General features: G+C 37.0%; 2 protein-coding genes across 2 annotated transcripts; one reads left to right on the top strand and one right to left on the bottom strand.

The window, feature by feature from the left end:
• Positions 1-12,311: 12,311 nt before the first annotated feature.
• Positions 12,312-13,546, top strand: LOC141646052 (non-specific lipid-transfer protein Lac s 1-like). The gene is made up of 2 exons (XM_074454142.1): positions 12,312-12,738; positions 13,345-13,546. Exons 1-2 carry the CDS (start codon positions 12,389-12,391, stop codon positions 13,352-13,354), a joined length of 360 nt encoding a protein of 119 aa, XP_074310243.1. The 5' UTR covers positions 12,312-12,388; the 3' UTR covers positions 13,355-13,546.
• A 3,015-nt stretch (positions 13,547-16,561) lies between these two features.
• On the bottom strand, positions 16,562-18,725 carry LOC141646053 (uncharacterized). The gene is made up of 4 exons (XM_074454143.1): positions 18,163-18,725; positions 17,071-17,220; positions 16,903-16,985; positions 16,562-16,825 (listed from the first exon to the last, which is right to left on the bottom strand). The coding sequence occupies exons 1-4, from the start codon at positions 18,590-18,592 to the stop codon at positions 16,589-16,591; spliced, it is 900 nt and encodes a 299-aa protein (XP_074310244.1). The 5' UTR covers positions 18,593-18,725; the 3' UTR covers positions 16,562-16,588.
• Positions 18,726-18,984: the final 259 nt, after the last annotated feature.

Consider the following 18,984-nt stretch of genomic DNA (forward strand, 5'->3'; position numbering starts at 1 on the left):
TGATTGTGATTGTGATTGTGATTGTGATTGGTTGTCTATGGCTCTCGAGATGCGTTCTCGGCTGAGTGGGGTCACTTGCGGGAGTGACTTCACGCCCTAGTTTCGCCCTTCATGGAACCCGCCACGGAAGGGGATGTGCACATTAATGGGACAGGGTTATCGCTCGTATGATGAGCGGGGCTTAGGTGGGAACGGCTGCGGTCCCCCACTGGCAGGGCTGGTCCAGTGGACAGTCAGTGATTGAGATGATTGGAGTTGGTTGGTTGTGTGTGTGTGACAGTTAAGCTGTCTGTTTGTCTTATTGTTGATATATGTATTGAATTGTGTGATTAGTACTGACCCCGTTTAAATGTTTTAAAAACTGTGGTGATCCATTCGGGGGTGGTGAGCAGTTATTGAGCAGGTGTGATATGACGCGTATGGGATAGCTGGGATGAGTCATCACGTGGCAGTTAGAAGTCTTCATTTGTGTCGACGAAGTCTAGTAGCTTTGATAGTTTTAGCTGTAGACCATATGAGAACCTTGTAATTCCTTTTATTAGTTTTGGTGAACATGTAATCACTTAATCTATAATTACTTTAAAAGTACGTTTCTTTATTGTCTTATGATATTCAGTACCTCGGGCAACCGAGATGGTAGTATCCTTATACCTGAGTGGTCCTGGTAAGGCACTTGGAGTATGGGGGTGTTACAAATGGTATCAGAGCGACGATTTTGAAACCTGTAACAAATGAACATAATGAACATAGGGAGTCTAATAAAATGAACCTGGTGTATGTGTAATGGGAGCCCCGGTTGATGCTAGGTTTTGGGTGAGTAGGCGCCCTCACTTCAAAATCTTGGCCCCATGATACTTAAGCCAGTCACATGGTATGGGAACGTGGAGTCCGTGTGTATATGTGCGACGTGTATGTTAATTGTGCTGTGTATGGTTTGTCGAAAGCATGTTTCATGATAGTTGGTTTACATGTTGGTTGGAATCGTTGAAAAGGTATATGAGAATGATGAATGATGTGGTAGGAAAAGAAAGTAGTTCGTATATGATGATGTGTGATGAATAGTGATGTTGCAGGACGAATGATTTATAATGAGGCAATCCTAATAACATGTGGTTAGGGGGTGTGATAAGATTTGTTTTCGTAGTTTTGTTTGCGAAAAGCTATATATTAAGTTCGTATAATTGTCTACTATCGTATCATATGCGCTTGTTAGATGAAGTATGTGATTGAACTAGATGAACTGATTGGAAAAGATGAAGTGGCAATTTCGTAAGGATATGAATTTCTTGATTATGAAAGTGTTTATGTAATGAAGTGGATTTGTGATGTTGTTGTATTAGCAACATGGAAATAGGATTTGAAGTGTATGGGTGTGGTTTGTGTTATGAAAAGTTATGAAAATTTAAAACATGCGGGTAATATATGATTGAAAGTTGAATGTTATATGAGCATGATAGATGGTAATGTTTGGCTCTTGGTAAGTAGTAACATGAAGAATAGAGGTTCAATGATATGTGTTTTATATAACGAATTGGATGAAAAGCATGATGGTTGTTTATAACGTGGCACTTGATAACACGAAGTAGATTATTTTGTTAATTGTATGAGGAGTCGCGCAGATTTGAATGCGTAGTTGTAATCATAATGTTGAAATAATAATGAATGCATAGTACGTTAGGGTATGTGAGATAACATTCGGGTAGTATTCACGAGTCTGCATGACTCGATCGAGTGGGTTTGATTCGATCGAGTGGGTATTTGTCGTTATTTTGACCAGAATCGTGTTTTTGGGCACTCGATCGAGTACCTCGGGCACTCGATCGAGTATGGGGTCACTCGATCGAGTAGCCAGGCTACTCGGTCGAGTAAGTCAGAGATCAGAAGGTCTGTTTGGGTTCTGGAGTCGGGGCACTCGATCGAGCATGTTGGGCACTCGATCGAGTAGCCTCAACTCGATCGAGTAGGTTCTGGTACTCGATCGAGTGGGGGTCTGTGCAGGTCATATGCGTGTTTCGGGTCATATGTTTATCTTTTGACATTCGTTGCATATTATGTTTAATTCAAAGGAGTTGTATTACTTCTTTATGCATTGTTTTACGTATGTGTTGGTCCTGAAGCGTAAGTTACCCAATCTTATGATGTAAAGAGTGGCACTATGATGAGTATGAGTTCGGTGGGGAGGACATGAGTTATATGTGATTATGATAGATGGTGGAAAAAGAAAAGGAAGATTGGTATAGTTTATTGAGGCATGGCGCACGTTTTGTGAGACGGGATGAGTGATATGATTGTGTGTTGAGTAATGTAAAAGTAGGTGAATGTGGGCAAGGGATGATGTGAGTATAATGAACGTGAGAATGAAAAGATTGAAAGTAAGAATGTGGATAGTGGCAGCTTGAGATGTGTAAAGAGTTAAGGAGGGAAATGGTTAGGAGTCGTGTGGGTTATGGATTTATGTAGTGAAAGTTCGTTTAAAGGGGTTGAGAAGAGTAATATATAGTGAACTTTGTGGAGACATGTCGCGAGGTGTATTTGTAGACAGTGAGTGAGTTTGGGAGGTTTGGTTTATTAAAAGATGAAACTACTGTGTGATTTCCTTGGGTAATTAACGGTATTAAATGAATTCGGACTTCTAGAGATGTAAAAAGGGAGATGCAATTGTTTGAACATTAAACGTTGGTTCTATGAATAGATTAGTGGCAAGTATGAGTGATAGCATAATAAGAGAAGATCCATGGTAAGAAAGAGTGAGATGATGTCGGTAGAAAATAATGGAATTCGAGTTTTGGAGCAACGAAGGGGTAACCGATTTCTAAAGAGTCACTAGAAGGAATAAGGAGTTGAACTATTAATTGGTATTATTGAGTGTAAAGAGAAAAGAAGGATAAAAGTAAGTTGAGGAAAATGTTCACCGGAGCTATGTGATATAAAGATAAGAAATCATCGAAATATGTGATGGTATCACGAGGATGTTAGCTAAAGGTTATATAGGAGTTTTAGGGCAACATGATTGGTAATGAGTTTCGAGGAATTAAGGGAGTAAGAAGTTGGTGGAGTATTGGCACGATACGAGATATTTGGTGGAGAGTTGGATGACAATACAAATAGGATAGCATTAGGAATGATGTTGAGGTAATTTTGTGGATGGGTTTGATGTTCGTTATTTGCAATGTTACCCAAAAATAGGAGAAAAACCATGTTATTTTAATATGAGTGTAAGAGATTTGATATACTGAGCGGTGGCATTGTGGTGTATCACTAATGGTTAAGAGTGATGAAATATTAGAAAGGTAGCAATTCTAAAGAAGTTGATTTGGTAGGGTGATTGTTGTGTATGATTGTGAGAGGGCATAAGATGTGGTTAGATGAGGCGGACGCTATTAGTTGAATAGTGAAGGTATGGTTATATTTGGCAGGAAGTGATGGTTGTGCGAATGGGGGAATATGTTATGAGGGGCATATGAGTTAAACTCGGGCGGCGGTGTAACCGTGATCGAGTGGTAACTTACGTGGTCGGGATTGACTAGTGGGTTGTGATTACGGGTCTATGATAAGTGTAAATGTTTGTGTGAGGTTCTGACCTCACAAGAAGTGGTATGGTGTGATAATTATAAAATTGTTTTATGAATGTTCGGTAATATATATGTTGGACACGGTAATTTAATTTAATGATATCCAAAAAGGTAATAATTTGATTGATTTGACATGGCTAGTTATAATTTTATGTGTATTGATAACACATGTGTATTAGGAAAATGGCGAGAGAGGATGTTCATGAGATGCTTATCTGTTTATCCATATAATATGTTGCGTGGTGATTTAATAAAGTGGATTTGAGTAAGTTTTTTTTCTTGTCTGAGAAGTTATGCTAAGTCAGTGTTTATGGGAATTGTATGCGGTTGTGATGTCTATCGGTGTGGTTATGGTGCCTCGGGTGGCGATCCGGACACGGTACATATCTTTGTGATGCGGGTATTTTCGCACTACGGTGGGGCTGTTGGTGGCGGTGTTGTGATGCCGTCACCGGTTGTGGTGGAGTAGGCGGGATGATTATGATTCGGGTTTTGAAAGTACATACCAGTTATACATAGATTGTTGTTTTGTTTGATGTTGCTCTCTGCGAGTGTCGGTTTGTCTTTGATAGACGGTTGTCTTGCTTATTCATGTTTTCTTTACCGAGTTAAGTTGGGGATGAGGTAGAGTATGATGTGAAATAGAGTTGTATATGTTTCGTTGTTGTCATGGGATAGCGATAATCTGTTGATGGGACACGGTTGTGAGAGGTTGTTACGGTAATTTTGATCTTGTTTTCTGATGAGACATCGGTAGACATGGTAATGGAAAATGATTCGTGGAACATGTGTTGTAATGAGCTGAAAGCGGCAGGTAGTTCATAATCTTTTGTTGAGACAGTGAGTGTAGGGTGTTGGGGAAATTAGTGTCATGTTAAGTTGTGTATGAATTTTGCGGTAATGAAAGAAAGAACTTGAGGATCTAGTGTGCGTGTACGTAACGAGTGCGGATCGTGAGTTATGCTTCGGGGAGATAAGTGCCTTACATAGAGAGGTATGTTGTTTGGCAAAGTAATAATGAAGAGTGGGTATGGTGATTTGCTACGAGTTTATGGTATAGGTTAGGTGCGATGCCGAATGAGTTGAGGAATGGGAAATGTTTATGTATGGGAGCCTTGGATATAAGAATGGTGAGTGTTTGGTTTATAGACGGTTATCTTTGCTTTGTGGTGGTACAGAGGGTAATGAGATATAGATATGGTTTGGTATTAGTGAGTTACGAGGACGTAACATTTGTCTTAAGAGGAGTAGGATGCGATAAAACAGATTTTGATGGTTGTACATATGGTAATATATTCGGAAGTTGAGTCTTGATGTAGAATAAAAGATCGATTCGTGTTGTGGGTGATTTTATTAAAGGTCATGACCGTGCTTGTAGTAGCGTGATGTTTAAGAGTGTGAGAATATTTCTCTAGTGTTGACAGTTGGATGATGAGGTTACGAGTGTGAGTAAACTTCGAGGACGAAGTTCCTTTTAAGGGTGGTAGAATGTAACATCCCGTTTGATGTCTATGAGTGTCTTGGTATTGGATTTGATAGTTGATAATATTATGGAGCTAGCAGCATTAGAGGATGGTAGTTGGTTATGTATGAAGTTGGTATCGTGAGAGATATATATGTGGTAGATACGGTATAGTGAGTCATGTTGTGGAAGTAAACATAGTTGGTGAAGTGGGTGTTAAGAGTTCACGTTCTATGTTCGGTCGAGTTCTTGAGTCCATAGCTAAGTTGTTGTGTCTTGGTCGAGTCAGTGTGGTTGTTCTTTTTTTTATGTATGGGTTGAACTTCGGGGACGAAGTTCCTTTTAAGGAGGGAAGACTGTAATACTTCGTATTTATAAGTCTTGGGGTACTCTATCGAGTAGCCCTTACTCTGTCGAGTAAGGGTAAGTTGCGAGATAAAATAGTTTCTGACCTGTTGGGTACTCGATCGAGTAGTCGGGGTACTCGATCGAGTAAGGGGTACTCGATCGAGTACCTTGGGTACTCGATCGAGTGTCCAGGTTTTACTGGGGAGTTTTCTCGGGTTTTGTTAATTATGCGATTAAGGTATTTAAACATAGTCGTCATTGTTTTAAATCACTTTTACAAAACCTAAAACCCGGTTTAAGAGAGAAAGCAACCAGTTCATCTTCCTAATCGCATTCTTAGCAATTCCGGAGTTCGACGGTCGTTCTTGTTGTTGTTTATGCCGTTGAGTTCCTTGCGTCGAGGGTAAGATCTACGTGTCCTTTTTATTGTCTTTCCTTTGTTGTGGTTAAACCCTAATTTAGAGATTTGGGGGTTTTATGTGTAGTATGTGATTTGGTAGCTCTTATGTGTTGTATGATAGGAGGAGGGTTCATAGAAGAGGCTTTTTGGCTCAGCAGTAGAGACCGTCTGATTGTGTGCATATCAGGTAGGATTTCCTACTCAGTATTAGTCCCATAATGGGATATTGGTGATGTGCTGTAGTTAGTTGTTTGATATGATGATTGTGATTGTGATTGTGATTGTGATTGTGATTGTGATTGGTTGTCTATGGCTCTCGAGATGCGTTCTCGGCTGAGTGGGGTCACTTGCGGGAGTGACTTCACGCCCTAGTTTCGCCCTTCGTGGAACCCGCCACGGAAGGGGATGTGCACATTAATGGGACAGGGTTATCGCTCGTATGATGAGCGGGGCTTAGGTGGGAACGGCTGCGGTCCCCCACTGGCAGGGCTGGTCCAGTGGACAGTCAGTGATTGAGATGATTGGAGTTGGTTGGTTGTGTGTGTGTGACAGTTAAGCTGTCTGTTTGTCTTATTGTTGATATATGTATTGAATTGTGTGATTAGTACTGACCCCGTTTAAATGTTTTAAAAACTGTGGTGATCCATTCGGGGGTGGTGAGCAGTTATTGAGCAGGTGTGATATGACGCGTATGGGATAGCTGGGATGAGTCATCACGTGGCAGTTAGAAGTCTTCCGCTGTGTCAGACGAAGTCTAGTAGCTTTGATAGTTTTAGCTGTAGACCATATGAGAACCTTGTAATTCCTTTTATTAGTTTTGGTGAACATGTAATCACTTAATCTATAATTACTTTAAAAGTACGTTTCTTTATTGTCTTATGATATTCAGTACCTCGGGCAACCGAGATGGTAGTATCCTTATACCTGAGTGGTCCTGGTAAGGCACTTGGAGTATGGGGGTGTTACAATTGGTCCTCATCTCGACGCAGAACGGAGGTAGGTGACGCGGTAGCCAACTTTGCGACTCACCTTGTTACTTCCGGAAGCACCTCGTCAACGGCCAGATCGCAATTCTCAATCAGGTTGGTTTTTATCAATTTTTTTTTCTAAAATGCTTTGTTTTGCCTCATTTGATTTCGGTTTATAATTGAATTTAGGTTATTTTTATCATTTAGGGTTTATGGATTCAATTATTTTATCTATTAGGGTACAATTAAGTATTAGGGTTATGTTTTTAAATTAAACTTCATTTCAATTGGGAGATGAATCATTTTAATCGATTTGAGCTAAACCGTTAGCGAATTTCATGGTTAATCCTTATTTCATGGTCTAGTTACTGCGGCTTAAATGGGTTTCATGAAATCAATATTGTAATGGACTCCAAATCCAGTTTTGATACTTGAACTCAGTTTTCTGCGTAAGGGAGATTTCAATATGCGCGCACCTTCTTTAATCTGTTCCCGAGCTACTGAATAAGTTGAACAAGATGAAACTGTGTCATATTGTCAAGCTTGTTTCATTGTTTTGGTATATGCTAAGGGCCTTTGTTCTGAATTTCTGCAAACTTATATATGTAGCATTTATAAATGAGTAATTGACATCTTTGATCATTTTTGTAGTAGTCGAGGTCTTTTCAAGCAACGGCAAAGTGGACTTTCCCGAGAGACAAGGAGCACATGGTGGACTTGGAGAACATGATATTCGGCAGCTTCTATGTCAAGGAACTCCAGCCTATCCTTGAAGGGACGAAGAGGCCAGTCATTGTTTGGGACGAAGCGCACATTCAAGCCGAGTTGTACAAGCCAATCCCCAACACTGCATGGACAGACCGAGCTCACCGAGGATGTCTCACTGAAGCACCATTCAAGATTTTTGTGTTGCCGAGGGCGGCAACAGATTAGGTGGGGGAGAGTGTGACGATCCGCACACTTAAACCCTTAGATTTATTTATGCTTATGTAATTTCATTTCCATTGTACATTTGTAGTAAGTAATTTCTTAGTCTAGCATAGTTTTAGAATAGCTTTTCTTTCCATAAATAGGTATATCGCTATTCTACACTAAACTTGTAATTTCAATGTCTCTTGCTACCAGGATGTAAATATCAAATTTCCCTCTTTAGGGAGTACTAGTGAATGAAAATCTACTTCCTACCTTGTACCTTCGTATTGCTTGTTGTTGCTTTGTTGTGAACGACTCTTTGCCTTCACTTTTCTAACAAGCCGTGTTTGTGGGATCGACACTAGGATCCCCACTCACACCCGAGACCCGAGTATCGTGCTAGTGGGCGATCCCTCACTAGTACGAAGATCCTTGTCGCTTGCATCTTGCCTTGAGACGGGCAAGGGTGCGCGCCACGATCCGGCAAAAGTACCGGACCGTGACATAATGCAACAAACATGGATTAATCCTAGCATGTGAGATTAGACTATGTCGGTTGACAAATAATTTAGCACTCAATTAAATCGAAGTTAGAATATTTAGATAGATTACATGTGAATATGCCAAGCAAATAAATCATACAAGATAAATATGAAATATTACAAATTATAATGAAATTATAAGTGACAAACGATCTATGCCATAAACATGCCAAAAGATTTTAGGAGAGAAATAAAAAAAAAAGATAAAAGAAAAAGATATAAGGAAATTAAAAGAAAATAGGAAATTGAAAGAACAAGGAAATTGGAAAAAATAAGAAAATTGGAAAAAATAAGGAAATAAAATAATTAGGAAAATAAAAATAAAGAAATAAAAATAAAATGGAAAATATGGAAAATATGAATTATATGGAAAATATGCCGAATTATGGAAAATATGTAAAATTATGGTGATAATATGAATAATAGTCGATTAAAAACCTAATTAGAAAGTCTACGTCAAAACGAGAAAGAGTTCAGAGACAGAAACCAACCCAGAATAGACGCAGCAACAATTGCGTCCTCTAGAAGAGGCGCATCACTTAATGCGACTGTTCTTGAGCTGGATTCTAACTGTGAAAGTCAGACCCGTGGGTTAGTTATTATTCATTGGTTAATTTACATTGATTATTGATATACGACTCGAATAGAAGTGCTTTATCATGTTTATGTACAAAAGACAAATTCTAAAGACTCGATATGGAAGAATCGAACCTATAAAATCCGAGTTTGAATTAGTGACGAAAACCCACGAATATCGAATTATAAGGGATTTAAGTCGAAAATTATTGAAAAGGATTTTATAAAATAAATTAAGAAACTGGAAAAGGTGAAAACTTGAAGAAAATAAGAAATAAGACGAGAAAAGACCTTGAACGAAGTAACGAAGAAGCACGAGGAAGAAGAAGAAGAAGTGCAACAACGGCTAGGCAGCCTTTGGAATAGGCGGAACAAGTGCTGGGATTATTACAGGAGGCGCAACAGTTGTTGTGTTTCTCCTCGACGGTGTCTCTCTGCTGTTCCGTCAAAGGGTTTTAAAACTCTGTTTTTGAAGACGGTTTTAAGCATGCTTATGACATAAATTCTTACAAAACAAATACAGAAAATAAATACATAATTATGATGGGATTTTACACCCTCAGACTTACATGTTAACCTCGCGAGATTTAACTAAATCGACTTTTAGTGGTAACTCGACTCAATTTATGCAAATATGAAAGTGCCCTTGAAAAAGGATTTTAAAACAAATTGATTGAGTTGATTAGAGTGTAGTGCTCAAATTGGTCGGGCATGCAAACGTTACTGGTACTCAGAATGATCTGAGCTTACGTGGTTGAATTGATCAAGCACGTAGGCGCCGAAAAGCAAGAGCGCGGTCTTAGAATGCAAAGGGAGAAGAGAAGGGCGAACACTCGCGTGAGAAATATGTGAGGTGGAGGCCTCTATTTATACTAATCACGTGGATGAATTATGAAAAAAGTAGGATTAGCAAAGAAATCCGGAGAAAATCCGGAAACTGGAGAAAAAGCAGCACAGGAAGAGGCGCAGCAGGAACTGCGACCTTTCCAAGAGGCGCAGTACCTGATGCGTTTTCTCTTGGGCAGTGTCCTCCTCAGCAAGAAAGATTTACGCGGTTGGTTTTAGGAATTGGGGAAGATGTAGGCTTCCTTATTCCGCAAGGTAGATATTTTCGTGATAATAGATAAAATTTAGAAATATTACTCCGGAAAATTCCAGAATATTCCGAGTCGGATTTAAGACGGTTTAGAAAATGGAAACGGTTTTTGACTCAGACTCCAAATGAACTCTAATTACTGTCAAAACGACCATATCGGCGCGTAGATGACGACCAAGGGGTATATACAAGTGTACGAGTTACCTTTTATTAACCGATTTACTAAACGTCATGAAATCGCGACATATGCTAAACATGCGGCCCAATCATCACTAGGTGTTTGGCGGGAGGTGCAGAAACGAGGTGTCTACAGGAACATACACGTCCAAACCTAAGGTTGGACGTGTATGGCCCACGTCTAACTCTAGGTGTGGACGTGTATGGTCCTCATCCGAACATATTATTTTTTTTTAAAACAAATTGGTTAGTTTTACGTCGATTAGTTACATTGTCACGATTAGTAATTCGTCGTTTTTTTAAAATCGATCCGTTGTACGTCAATTAGTTTAACGTGTTTCACTTAGAAATTCATTGTTATAATTTAAAAAAAAAAAATGATTCGTTTTACGTCGATTAGTTTAATCGGTTTCCGATTTGTGAATCAAATCTAAGTTTCTTCAATTATTTGTTATTCGATATTAGTTAGTTTTGTTTGGTCGATTAAATTGTCTGTGAATAGTTTTATTCATGTTTTTGAGTTGTAATGTTACTCATCTATTGTAGTTGGGTATAGTTTTATTGATTTGTTTGAGTTAGGACTTAGGTGGCCCAATTTGGGAAGTTCATTAAATATTGTCGACGATTCGGAGTAACGTGTCGATGAGTCGAGGACGATTGGGAAAATAAGGGTGTTAAGAGGTTTGCAAGGTGTTCATGGGCCGAGAACTGTAAATTCACCTAATAATATTGTTTGCGTTTGCAATTTTGTGGGCCAAATCGCCCAAATACCACTGTCATCCTACCGTTGGTAAAGCTGAAAGCTCTACGGAGTACTATTTACTATGGAGTTATGGAGTATGGAGTATGGAGTATGGAGTATTTGAGTATACAACATCCTATAATATTGATGGAACTTCAGCTTGCGGGTCATCGAACTAGCACGACGTAAACAGGCATCATGACGTCTGGGTTCAAGATTTACAAAATTTTCTTCCTCAATTCCTCAAAGTTGTTCATCTCCTTCTCTCGATAATTATTTCCATTTTAATCGCCATTAACATAAATTTGGCTAACTGAATCAGGATGGAACCTTGCATGTGTCTATGACAGATTTTATAAGAGGAGAGTATTTCGTAAACGTTGCAAAATGAAAACGGAGGCCCTCAAAATTTGAGAAAATAAATAAAATAATTAAGGCAAGGATCGAACTCGGGTGGCTTGGACAATTGAAACATGTTTTCACCAATGCGCTATCACACTTCTGCTAATATACATGGAGATTATTATGTATATATGACTAATGTTTTCATAATTTATACGAACACGAGGCCCAAAAATTTGGAGGCCCAGTTCGGGCGCTCAGCCCGCACCTGGTCATAGCCGCCCCTGGTTATGGTATAAATACATAAGACCTTATTTATAGTACTAACTCATACTTAAGGTTTAATAACTCTAGATCTAGAATATACTAACTTATTCGTAAGATAATAATAATATTTCATATTTTATACTCACACAATATTTATCATAATCTTACCCTGAATACCAAACCCAGCTATCCATTTTTCTTTCCTTTGTGTAAAGCCCAAACCCATTTTCACGTTTTATTACACCGTGAGTCATATTTGAGTCCAAAGTTGTCTATACCAGTTCAATTTGATTTGAATTCGTTCAAATATAACGGTTTATAATCAGTGTACCATTTCCGTATCGATCCTAGTGTTAGTAAAAAAAATAAAACAAACAAACAAGTCAATTGAATTTGTGAAACACAGGGAGAAAATGCTATGAAGTAATAGATGAATAACGTAGTGCCAGCATTTTGACCATTTGGGCAAGTAACAAGGAAATGGTACCAAAACAAGGCCGTAATTCAGCCATTAGATCAAACACAATGTATCACGAAACCTTAATACATCAATCTTAGCCATGATCCAATGGTACAACACAACACAAATATAACACAAGAAACTACCAACTATTTCCATTTCTTGTGCTAAACCCCAATTAGTCAAACTAAATCACCGGCTAGTTTCCCTTAAGACGCAGATATCGGTCTTAACATTAAAATGGGTCAAATAGCATCCCATTTAAGCATATAAGACAAATCTTTTACTTTTTTCCTATACATTTTGTTTTTGTCTTACTCATAATACTTAACCCGTTTTAAGTTTAAATTGATATACGCGTCTTAAATAAGAATACAGTCCAAATCTCCTAAAGATCTCTATAAATAGAGCCAACTAGGAACATATCTTACATCATTGTCACCATAATACAAATTAAGTTTCTACCTATTGAATAACATTCTTGTCACACATAATTAATTTACGTCTCTCCGACAATCAATTTAATGGCTCGCGTTGCTCTACTCAAGTTTGCTTGTGCCATTTTGGTGTCGATGGTGCTAGTGGCACCACGAGCCGAGGCAGCCTTAACTTGTGGCACAGTGACCAAAAACATTGCACAATGTGTCACGTACCTTAAGGGTACTGGTACGAGCCCGTCAACAGCTTGTTGCACCGGGGTAACCACTCTTAAAGGCTTGGCTACAACCCTTGAAGACAAAAAAACCGCGTGTGGATGTCTGAAAACAGCGGCTTCTTCAATGACCGGTCTTGATACTAAAAGGGCAGCTGACCTTCCTGGTGACTGTGGTGTCACCATTTCTTATGCTATTAGCCCCAACACTGATTGCTCAAAGTATGGTTTCACACTTTGTTGTTGTTGTTGTTGTTGTTGTTGTTGTTGTTGTTGTTGTGTATTTGGAACTAATTGGATTAGAATAGTATGTATAACCGGGATTGTGATGAGGTCTTAACCCAATAGTAGAGGTTCATCCGATTGTCTATAATCAACACAAGCTCGACATTACAAGTTTAAACTTTACAACTCGAACAAATTAAAGGAGTAAGGTCGTCGTGAAGATTTAAAAAAAATCACAAATATAAGCTTATAAATAAAATAAAGTTTTGGCTAGGATTACATAATTGACAATAAGCTACGTAAACATATGACTATCTCTGGGTTAAAGAACAAATTAGATTTTACTCCCTTTTGAAATTCACATATTTAAAGTTACTCCCTTTTGAATTTTTTTTTGCTAAAACTACTCACTTAATTTGGATTTTTTTCTTAAAATTGTTTCAAAACTCTAATTTAAATGACTTATTTCGCTTGTTTTTAAACTGTATATGTAATTAATAGAGTAGTAATTATTAGCTAGTCATGGAATTGAATATTTTATTTGTTACTAATCAATTTAATATCTGATTGACTGCTACGTTCATGTGTTGTCTAATGTTTCAGGGTGAACTAAAGAGGTTAATATATGAGCTTTACAGATTTATTACCGTGGATGGTGTGAAGACCGATTAGTGTTCTTACTGAGATTCTATATCATTATCCTGTAATATAATACTCTCTATTTATCCATTTATTATGTAATGTAATATATGTAAAACTGCTACCATTCTTATCAATAAATGTTGCTTTTATATTACTCTTTCAATCTCGATTTGGGTTGTATTTAAGAAACTAAAAAAGGAAATAAACACTTAATATATGCATTAATTACATTAATTTATGTGTAATTTATTCTCTAATTTCTAAATTAATACCAAATTTGGAAGGGTATTAAATGTTTAAATACAACCCATTGAGTTGTATATAACATTTCCCTTATAGGGTTATGATCCAAAAGTAACTCGATTCTTATCGGTCACCGAGTTATTCGAATCAATTTGTCATGCTTGATCAATGCAACAAACTAGCCACTCTCACGATCAAGTAATGAATAGTATGTTCGTGCTCCCACCTTTTTCGTTATTTATTTATCTTTGACTTTAACACAAAAATTAAGGAAATAGGAGAAATTAATTATTACTCCATCCGTAATTAAATGATTTTCCCATTTGACTTTTTAAGGTCAGAGTTTGTAAACATTGGTCATAGATATTAAAAAAGTTATAAAAAGTTATGATAAGATATAAACATAATTGCATTTATTACAAAGAAATATTTCATAAAAATATTTTTTTACGAAAATAATAATGTCACCTAGAAAATCGTAAAAGGTCAAAGTTAGATGGGAACATCATGTAAATTACTGAGGGGAGTAGATGACAAGTGGATCAGATTGAGTTTGGAAGAAGAAATTATCCATCAAAGACATTTTTAAAATATAAAAGTCAACAATTGACTGAAAAACACCAAAATAAGATAGGTAAACAAATTTGGGAAATTTTATATACAACCTATTTAACCATTTAATACCCTTCCAAATTTGTTATTAATTTAAAAATTAGAGAATAAATTACACATGAATCAATGTAATTAATGCATATATTAAGTGTTTATTTCCTTTTTTAGTTTCTTAAATACAACTCATTGGGTTGTATATTTATCATAACCCAATTTTTAAATATTCCAGTTTTTTTTTAAATCATAATTTCACTTTATTAAACTTTCTATTTTAGTTTTTAGTAAGTTTATCAAATTACTTACATAAAATGAATCTAGCCGTATAGACTTCGAGTCTGTCACCATTGGGTGGTTTACCTGGTATACGTGGTTTGCAGACTATCACGTACACCCGCGGATTTACCCAGTGCGCACTAAAGGTAGCGGCTGCGGGTTCCCTCGTTACAAAAAAAAAAATGAATCTAGGCGTTTTCGACTTTAGCAAGACTGACATTGTTTTAGTAATATCCAATTTTATACTCTTATTTATTATTGTAATTTTGTAAACAATTATTTTTATTGGGGAAAGGTTTGAATATTATAGTAAGCTCTTTACAAATATACTAACGTTTTATTCTCATTTGTAAAATGATGTCTGCAAAGTTACTGTAATATCGTCTTAAATATATCTATTCATATTATTTTTATTTAATTTATTTCATCACATAGGTGTTATAAAATGATTTTTTTTCTAAAGAGAATAGTTAGTTCATAATTCGATATTTGAAAATAAGATAAATTTGTAATCCTCATCTAGTAGTTTAAAAAGGTCCGTCGCTAAAAATAAACTCTAATAAATATTAAAAACGCGCAAATAGTAGTGTAAGCTTTATTTGAGATACAACATCTATCTATTTATATATAAAAAGAATAATAAAAAAATCGGCCCTGGTTGCTCTTTTATCCTAGCTTCGTCACTGGAAGTGATCGATGTGCCGCACTCGTTTACATATCCTCGTGTTGAAATAGGGCATTAATCAAAATGAGGTTTTAATTCGCGTTTTTGTATTGTTAACCGGTTATATGTTTTATAGGATGAAATCATGTTGTAAGTCATGCTTACATGTTGTCCTTATTGCATATACGTGTCAAGCATTGGCTGTAACTCGGATAATCGAATAGGGAAATTCCCGACGCCGGATATGTGGTAGAAAAACTGGGTGAAAAAACATAATTCGGTATGACCTTCCAAATGGTCCAGGTTGAAGTGTATAATACACGGTTTTTGGAGAATCCGGGGCCCTAAAAAAAATGTTTGGAAATTCAATGGAAAATTCCTCGAGCCAGATAAAGAGGCCACACAAATTTAGGGGTGAAACGATGGTTATTTGAGGAGGCCGATATGCAATAAAGCAGCCTCGACCAGAAATCGCATAATCGTGAAATTTAGTTAGTACTTGTTATTTGAGAGCTAAAATCGAATAAGATAACTCCTGGAGCAACTCCAGATACGTGGTAGAAAAACGGGGAACATTTAAAAAAAAAAAAAAAAGACTAGGTATGACCTCCTGAACGACTCAAATTGAAGTGTATAATATATGGTCTTCGGAATCCTAGGGTCTCGGAACAGAAATGTGTGTAAAACACACGGACGGTTCCTAGCTAAGGTCAAATAAAGCAATCATGCGAATTTTGAGAACCGGCGATGGTTAATTGAGGATGCCGATATGCGACAAACTAGCCTCGGTCGAAAAACATTTAAACGTGTAAAAGGGTTGTATTCTTGTATACTTGTGTTTTCGGGAATGAAATAAAAAAAGGTACCTCCTGAATGATGATATAATAACAATCAGAACTTGGAGTCGGATGAAGTTGATAGCTCTGAACTAAACCCGAGAGTAACTCACAAACCCGTGAAGGATGATGTGGCCTATAAGTTGTTTTCCAAACAATGATCAATGTCTTTTCTCATGAGATTTTTAGCGAACTATTATCTGAATTGGTATATGTGACAGATCAATATTATTAACGTAAGACCTCTTTTGCAAGCATTCCAGACTTGAGAGTAATGCTGTTCTGTCTAATGTATATCTTCGCAATAATATTTGGGGTTAGAGGCTTTACCTGTTAACAGCCTTTCGGAAAATGCTCTACTCCGTAGTCCGTACTGAAAACAAAGGAAAAATGAAGTGATCGAGCCTATTGGCTAGTGTTACCCATGTATTTCGGTCTGAATCCAACTCTATACTTTATTGGACCTGAATCATCTAAAACTAGATATTATATCGATTCATTGCCATCAAGCTAGCTCAAAGTCACCGGGCTGAAACAAGTCAGCATGCAGTGTGTATATATGAAGAGAGTCTTCATCTCATGCATCCCCTTGTGTGTTCTTGTCAGGGACCTCCAAAACAGCCTTCTTTATTAACTTCAAATCAGCTAATTCTCCCATGTGGAACTGAAACAAGACGTGCTGCTCCGGAAATGTCAGAAATTTCACGCCAACTTTATCGCTTAATAAAGACACCTCCGTCATCAACCTTGTATAACTCCAATTGAACTGTGCCTGGTAGGTATGCCCGTTTTTCAACCCCGTTGGTTCTCTAACCTGTTCACATTTTTACTCAATCTCGGATGAATGTATAAGTCATGTTCGAAAAGAGAAAGCACCCGAGTAGTAGTTACCTCATTCTGGCTATAATCATACTCCCATTTTTTGTTGCTTCCAATCTCAAACGTTGCAAAGTCTGGCTTCCAATTAATGTTTACTGTAAACAAGCGCACCAAACTAAATCAAGACACCATTTTTTTATTTCAAATTAATATGAAAACATCGTATGCCCGTATCATTACCAAGATCTCGTGTCTGCAGCGTACACTCAATCATCTCCCTTATGTCATTAACAGGTACACTAGTTTCATGGAGGACCGTGAAAAGGGGAAACATTGTAGCATTAGGAATTTCGACGATTTGAGCCCAAAAACCACTAGCGGGTACAGTTCCTGCTCAAAAACAAAAAAAATCGAAACAAAACAAGAATACAGATCAAATAAAGTTAAGGATTAGCACAAAATACATCAGAAAACTGACTCGACCAAACCTAACTCGAACCTGAACTAAAAACGGAAAACTCAAAGTAAACCCAAACTGACCGAAAACAGAAAACAAAACGCGGCTTTTTAAATTGATTAAATCAGTAAGCAACATACAGACTACTAACCTAATTACAGATCAACCAAAGAACATCTGTTCTTATTATACTAATTAAGAAACCAACCATATAAAAACCTAATTACATAATCAACCAAAGATCAACCAAAGAACATCTGTTCTAATTATAGTTAACCGGTAATCCCATCACATAATCAATTTCCTAGCATTCTCGTCGAAAATCATCAAGAAACAACACAGCCTTATCCGAATCAACAAACAATGACAGCAGAATATCTACAAATTAAGATTTTTCTATATCGACATCATAATATTCATTTATTCCAGATCAACATCGATGAACTTTCTTATGATAAACAACAAAAACTTAAATCTTTTTCACATAATCATTGGATAGAAAACTAATTCTTCAATTTTTCAATAAAGAAAACAACCGTAAACATGAAATTGATAGACGACGAACTTACCAAACTTAACAGCACAAATTAACATTATTTTTTGCCAAACTTAACAGCAGAATATCGACAAATTACCATTTTCTGAATCGACCTAATAATCGTAATCTTTTTTTAGTTCAGAATTCAGATCAATATCAACAAACTCTCATGTTCAACAAAATTCAGATCAACATCAACAAAATTCCAAAAAAAAATCATAATTTTTTTCACATAACTTATCGAAAGAACGATCGACATGAATAAAAAATAATTCTTCTCTGATTTATCAACAAAGCAAACAAGAATAAACATAAAATTGATAGATGACGAACTTACCAAAGTCAAAGCAAAGTCGATTAGTTCCTTGAACATGAAAAATAGTGACAGTATCGTCGTCACCAACAAGACTACGAGGAAGACCCTGAGAAATGAAATCCAAAGGAGCCCACAGTCGAACTATTGGTAATGGTGGCGGCGGTACGTTGTTCCGAAACTCGATCATACCAGCAGACTTGAGAGATAGAGCGGCAGTAGCATTCTTATCCTTGTTCGTCACAGAAATTACGAGACTTTCAGTAGTGGCCCCAACGATCCCGAACCCATGGTCATCTTTGAAAGTAGGATCAAGAAGATCTTCAATTGCAAGCTTCAATGTGCGAAGAGGTTTCATTTTTACGTAAAAGCTGTAATTAGGACCAGGTGGTGGGTTTTCTTGGGGAGGAACAGCAGGCATGGCGTTTGCGATTTCTTCTGAAGGTTCCGACATGGCGATTAATGGAGTTTTCTTGGGGAGTTTTCAGTAATGGTGGTTGGCGGGAAAGTTAGTTATAAGAATGAAGAGGGAGAGAAAGAGGGGAAATGGAATTAGTTAGTTGTGATGGGGTTGTGATGTTATCTATGCCGTACCCAGTTCGTTATTAAGGTTTTTATATAGTTGGTTTTTTTAAGACGGCATGACAATAATATGATTAATATTTGTCTTAAAATTAAAACGACATATAGAGTCTAGAGACGTGCTTTTTGTTATTTCGTAGACAATTTGTCTTATTTATCTTACTTGAACCGCTTAAAATTTAAGACGGAGATACCCGTTTTAAACCAAATTTTATATTTCATCCAATATAGTGTAGATTACTTGTGACTTTTTAATCTTTTAAG

This window comes from Silene latifolia, chromosome 3 (genome assembly GCF_048544455.1).
Source record: "Silene latifolia isolate original U9 population chromosome 3, ASM4854445v1, whole genome shotgun sequence".
In the NCBI taxonomy this organism is placed as follows: Eukaryota; Viridiplantae; Streptophyta; class Magnoliopsida; order Caryophyllales; family Caryophyllaceae; genus Silene; species Silene latifolia.

Excerpts from the sequence above, each read along its gene's own strand:
- LOC141646053 (XM_074454143.1), bottom strand. The coding sequence starts at position 18,592 with ATGTCGGAACCTTCAGAAGAAATCGCAAACGCCATGCCTGCTGTTCCT. Across the intron at positions 17,221-18,162 it reads TCGACTTTGCTTTGACTTTG|GAACTGTACCCGCTAGTGGT; the intron begins GTAAGTTCGTCA and ends GTTTTTGAGCAG. Across the intron at positions 16,826-16,902 it reads ATGATTATAGCCAGAATGAG|GTTAGAGAACCAACGGGGTT; the intron begins GTAACTACTACT and ends AAATGTGAACAG.
- LOC141646052 (XM_074454142.1), top strand. The coding sequence starts at position 12,389 with ATGGCTCGCGTTGCTCTACTCAAGTTTGCTTGTGCCATTTTGGTGTCG.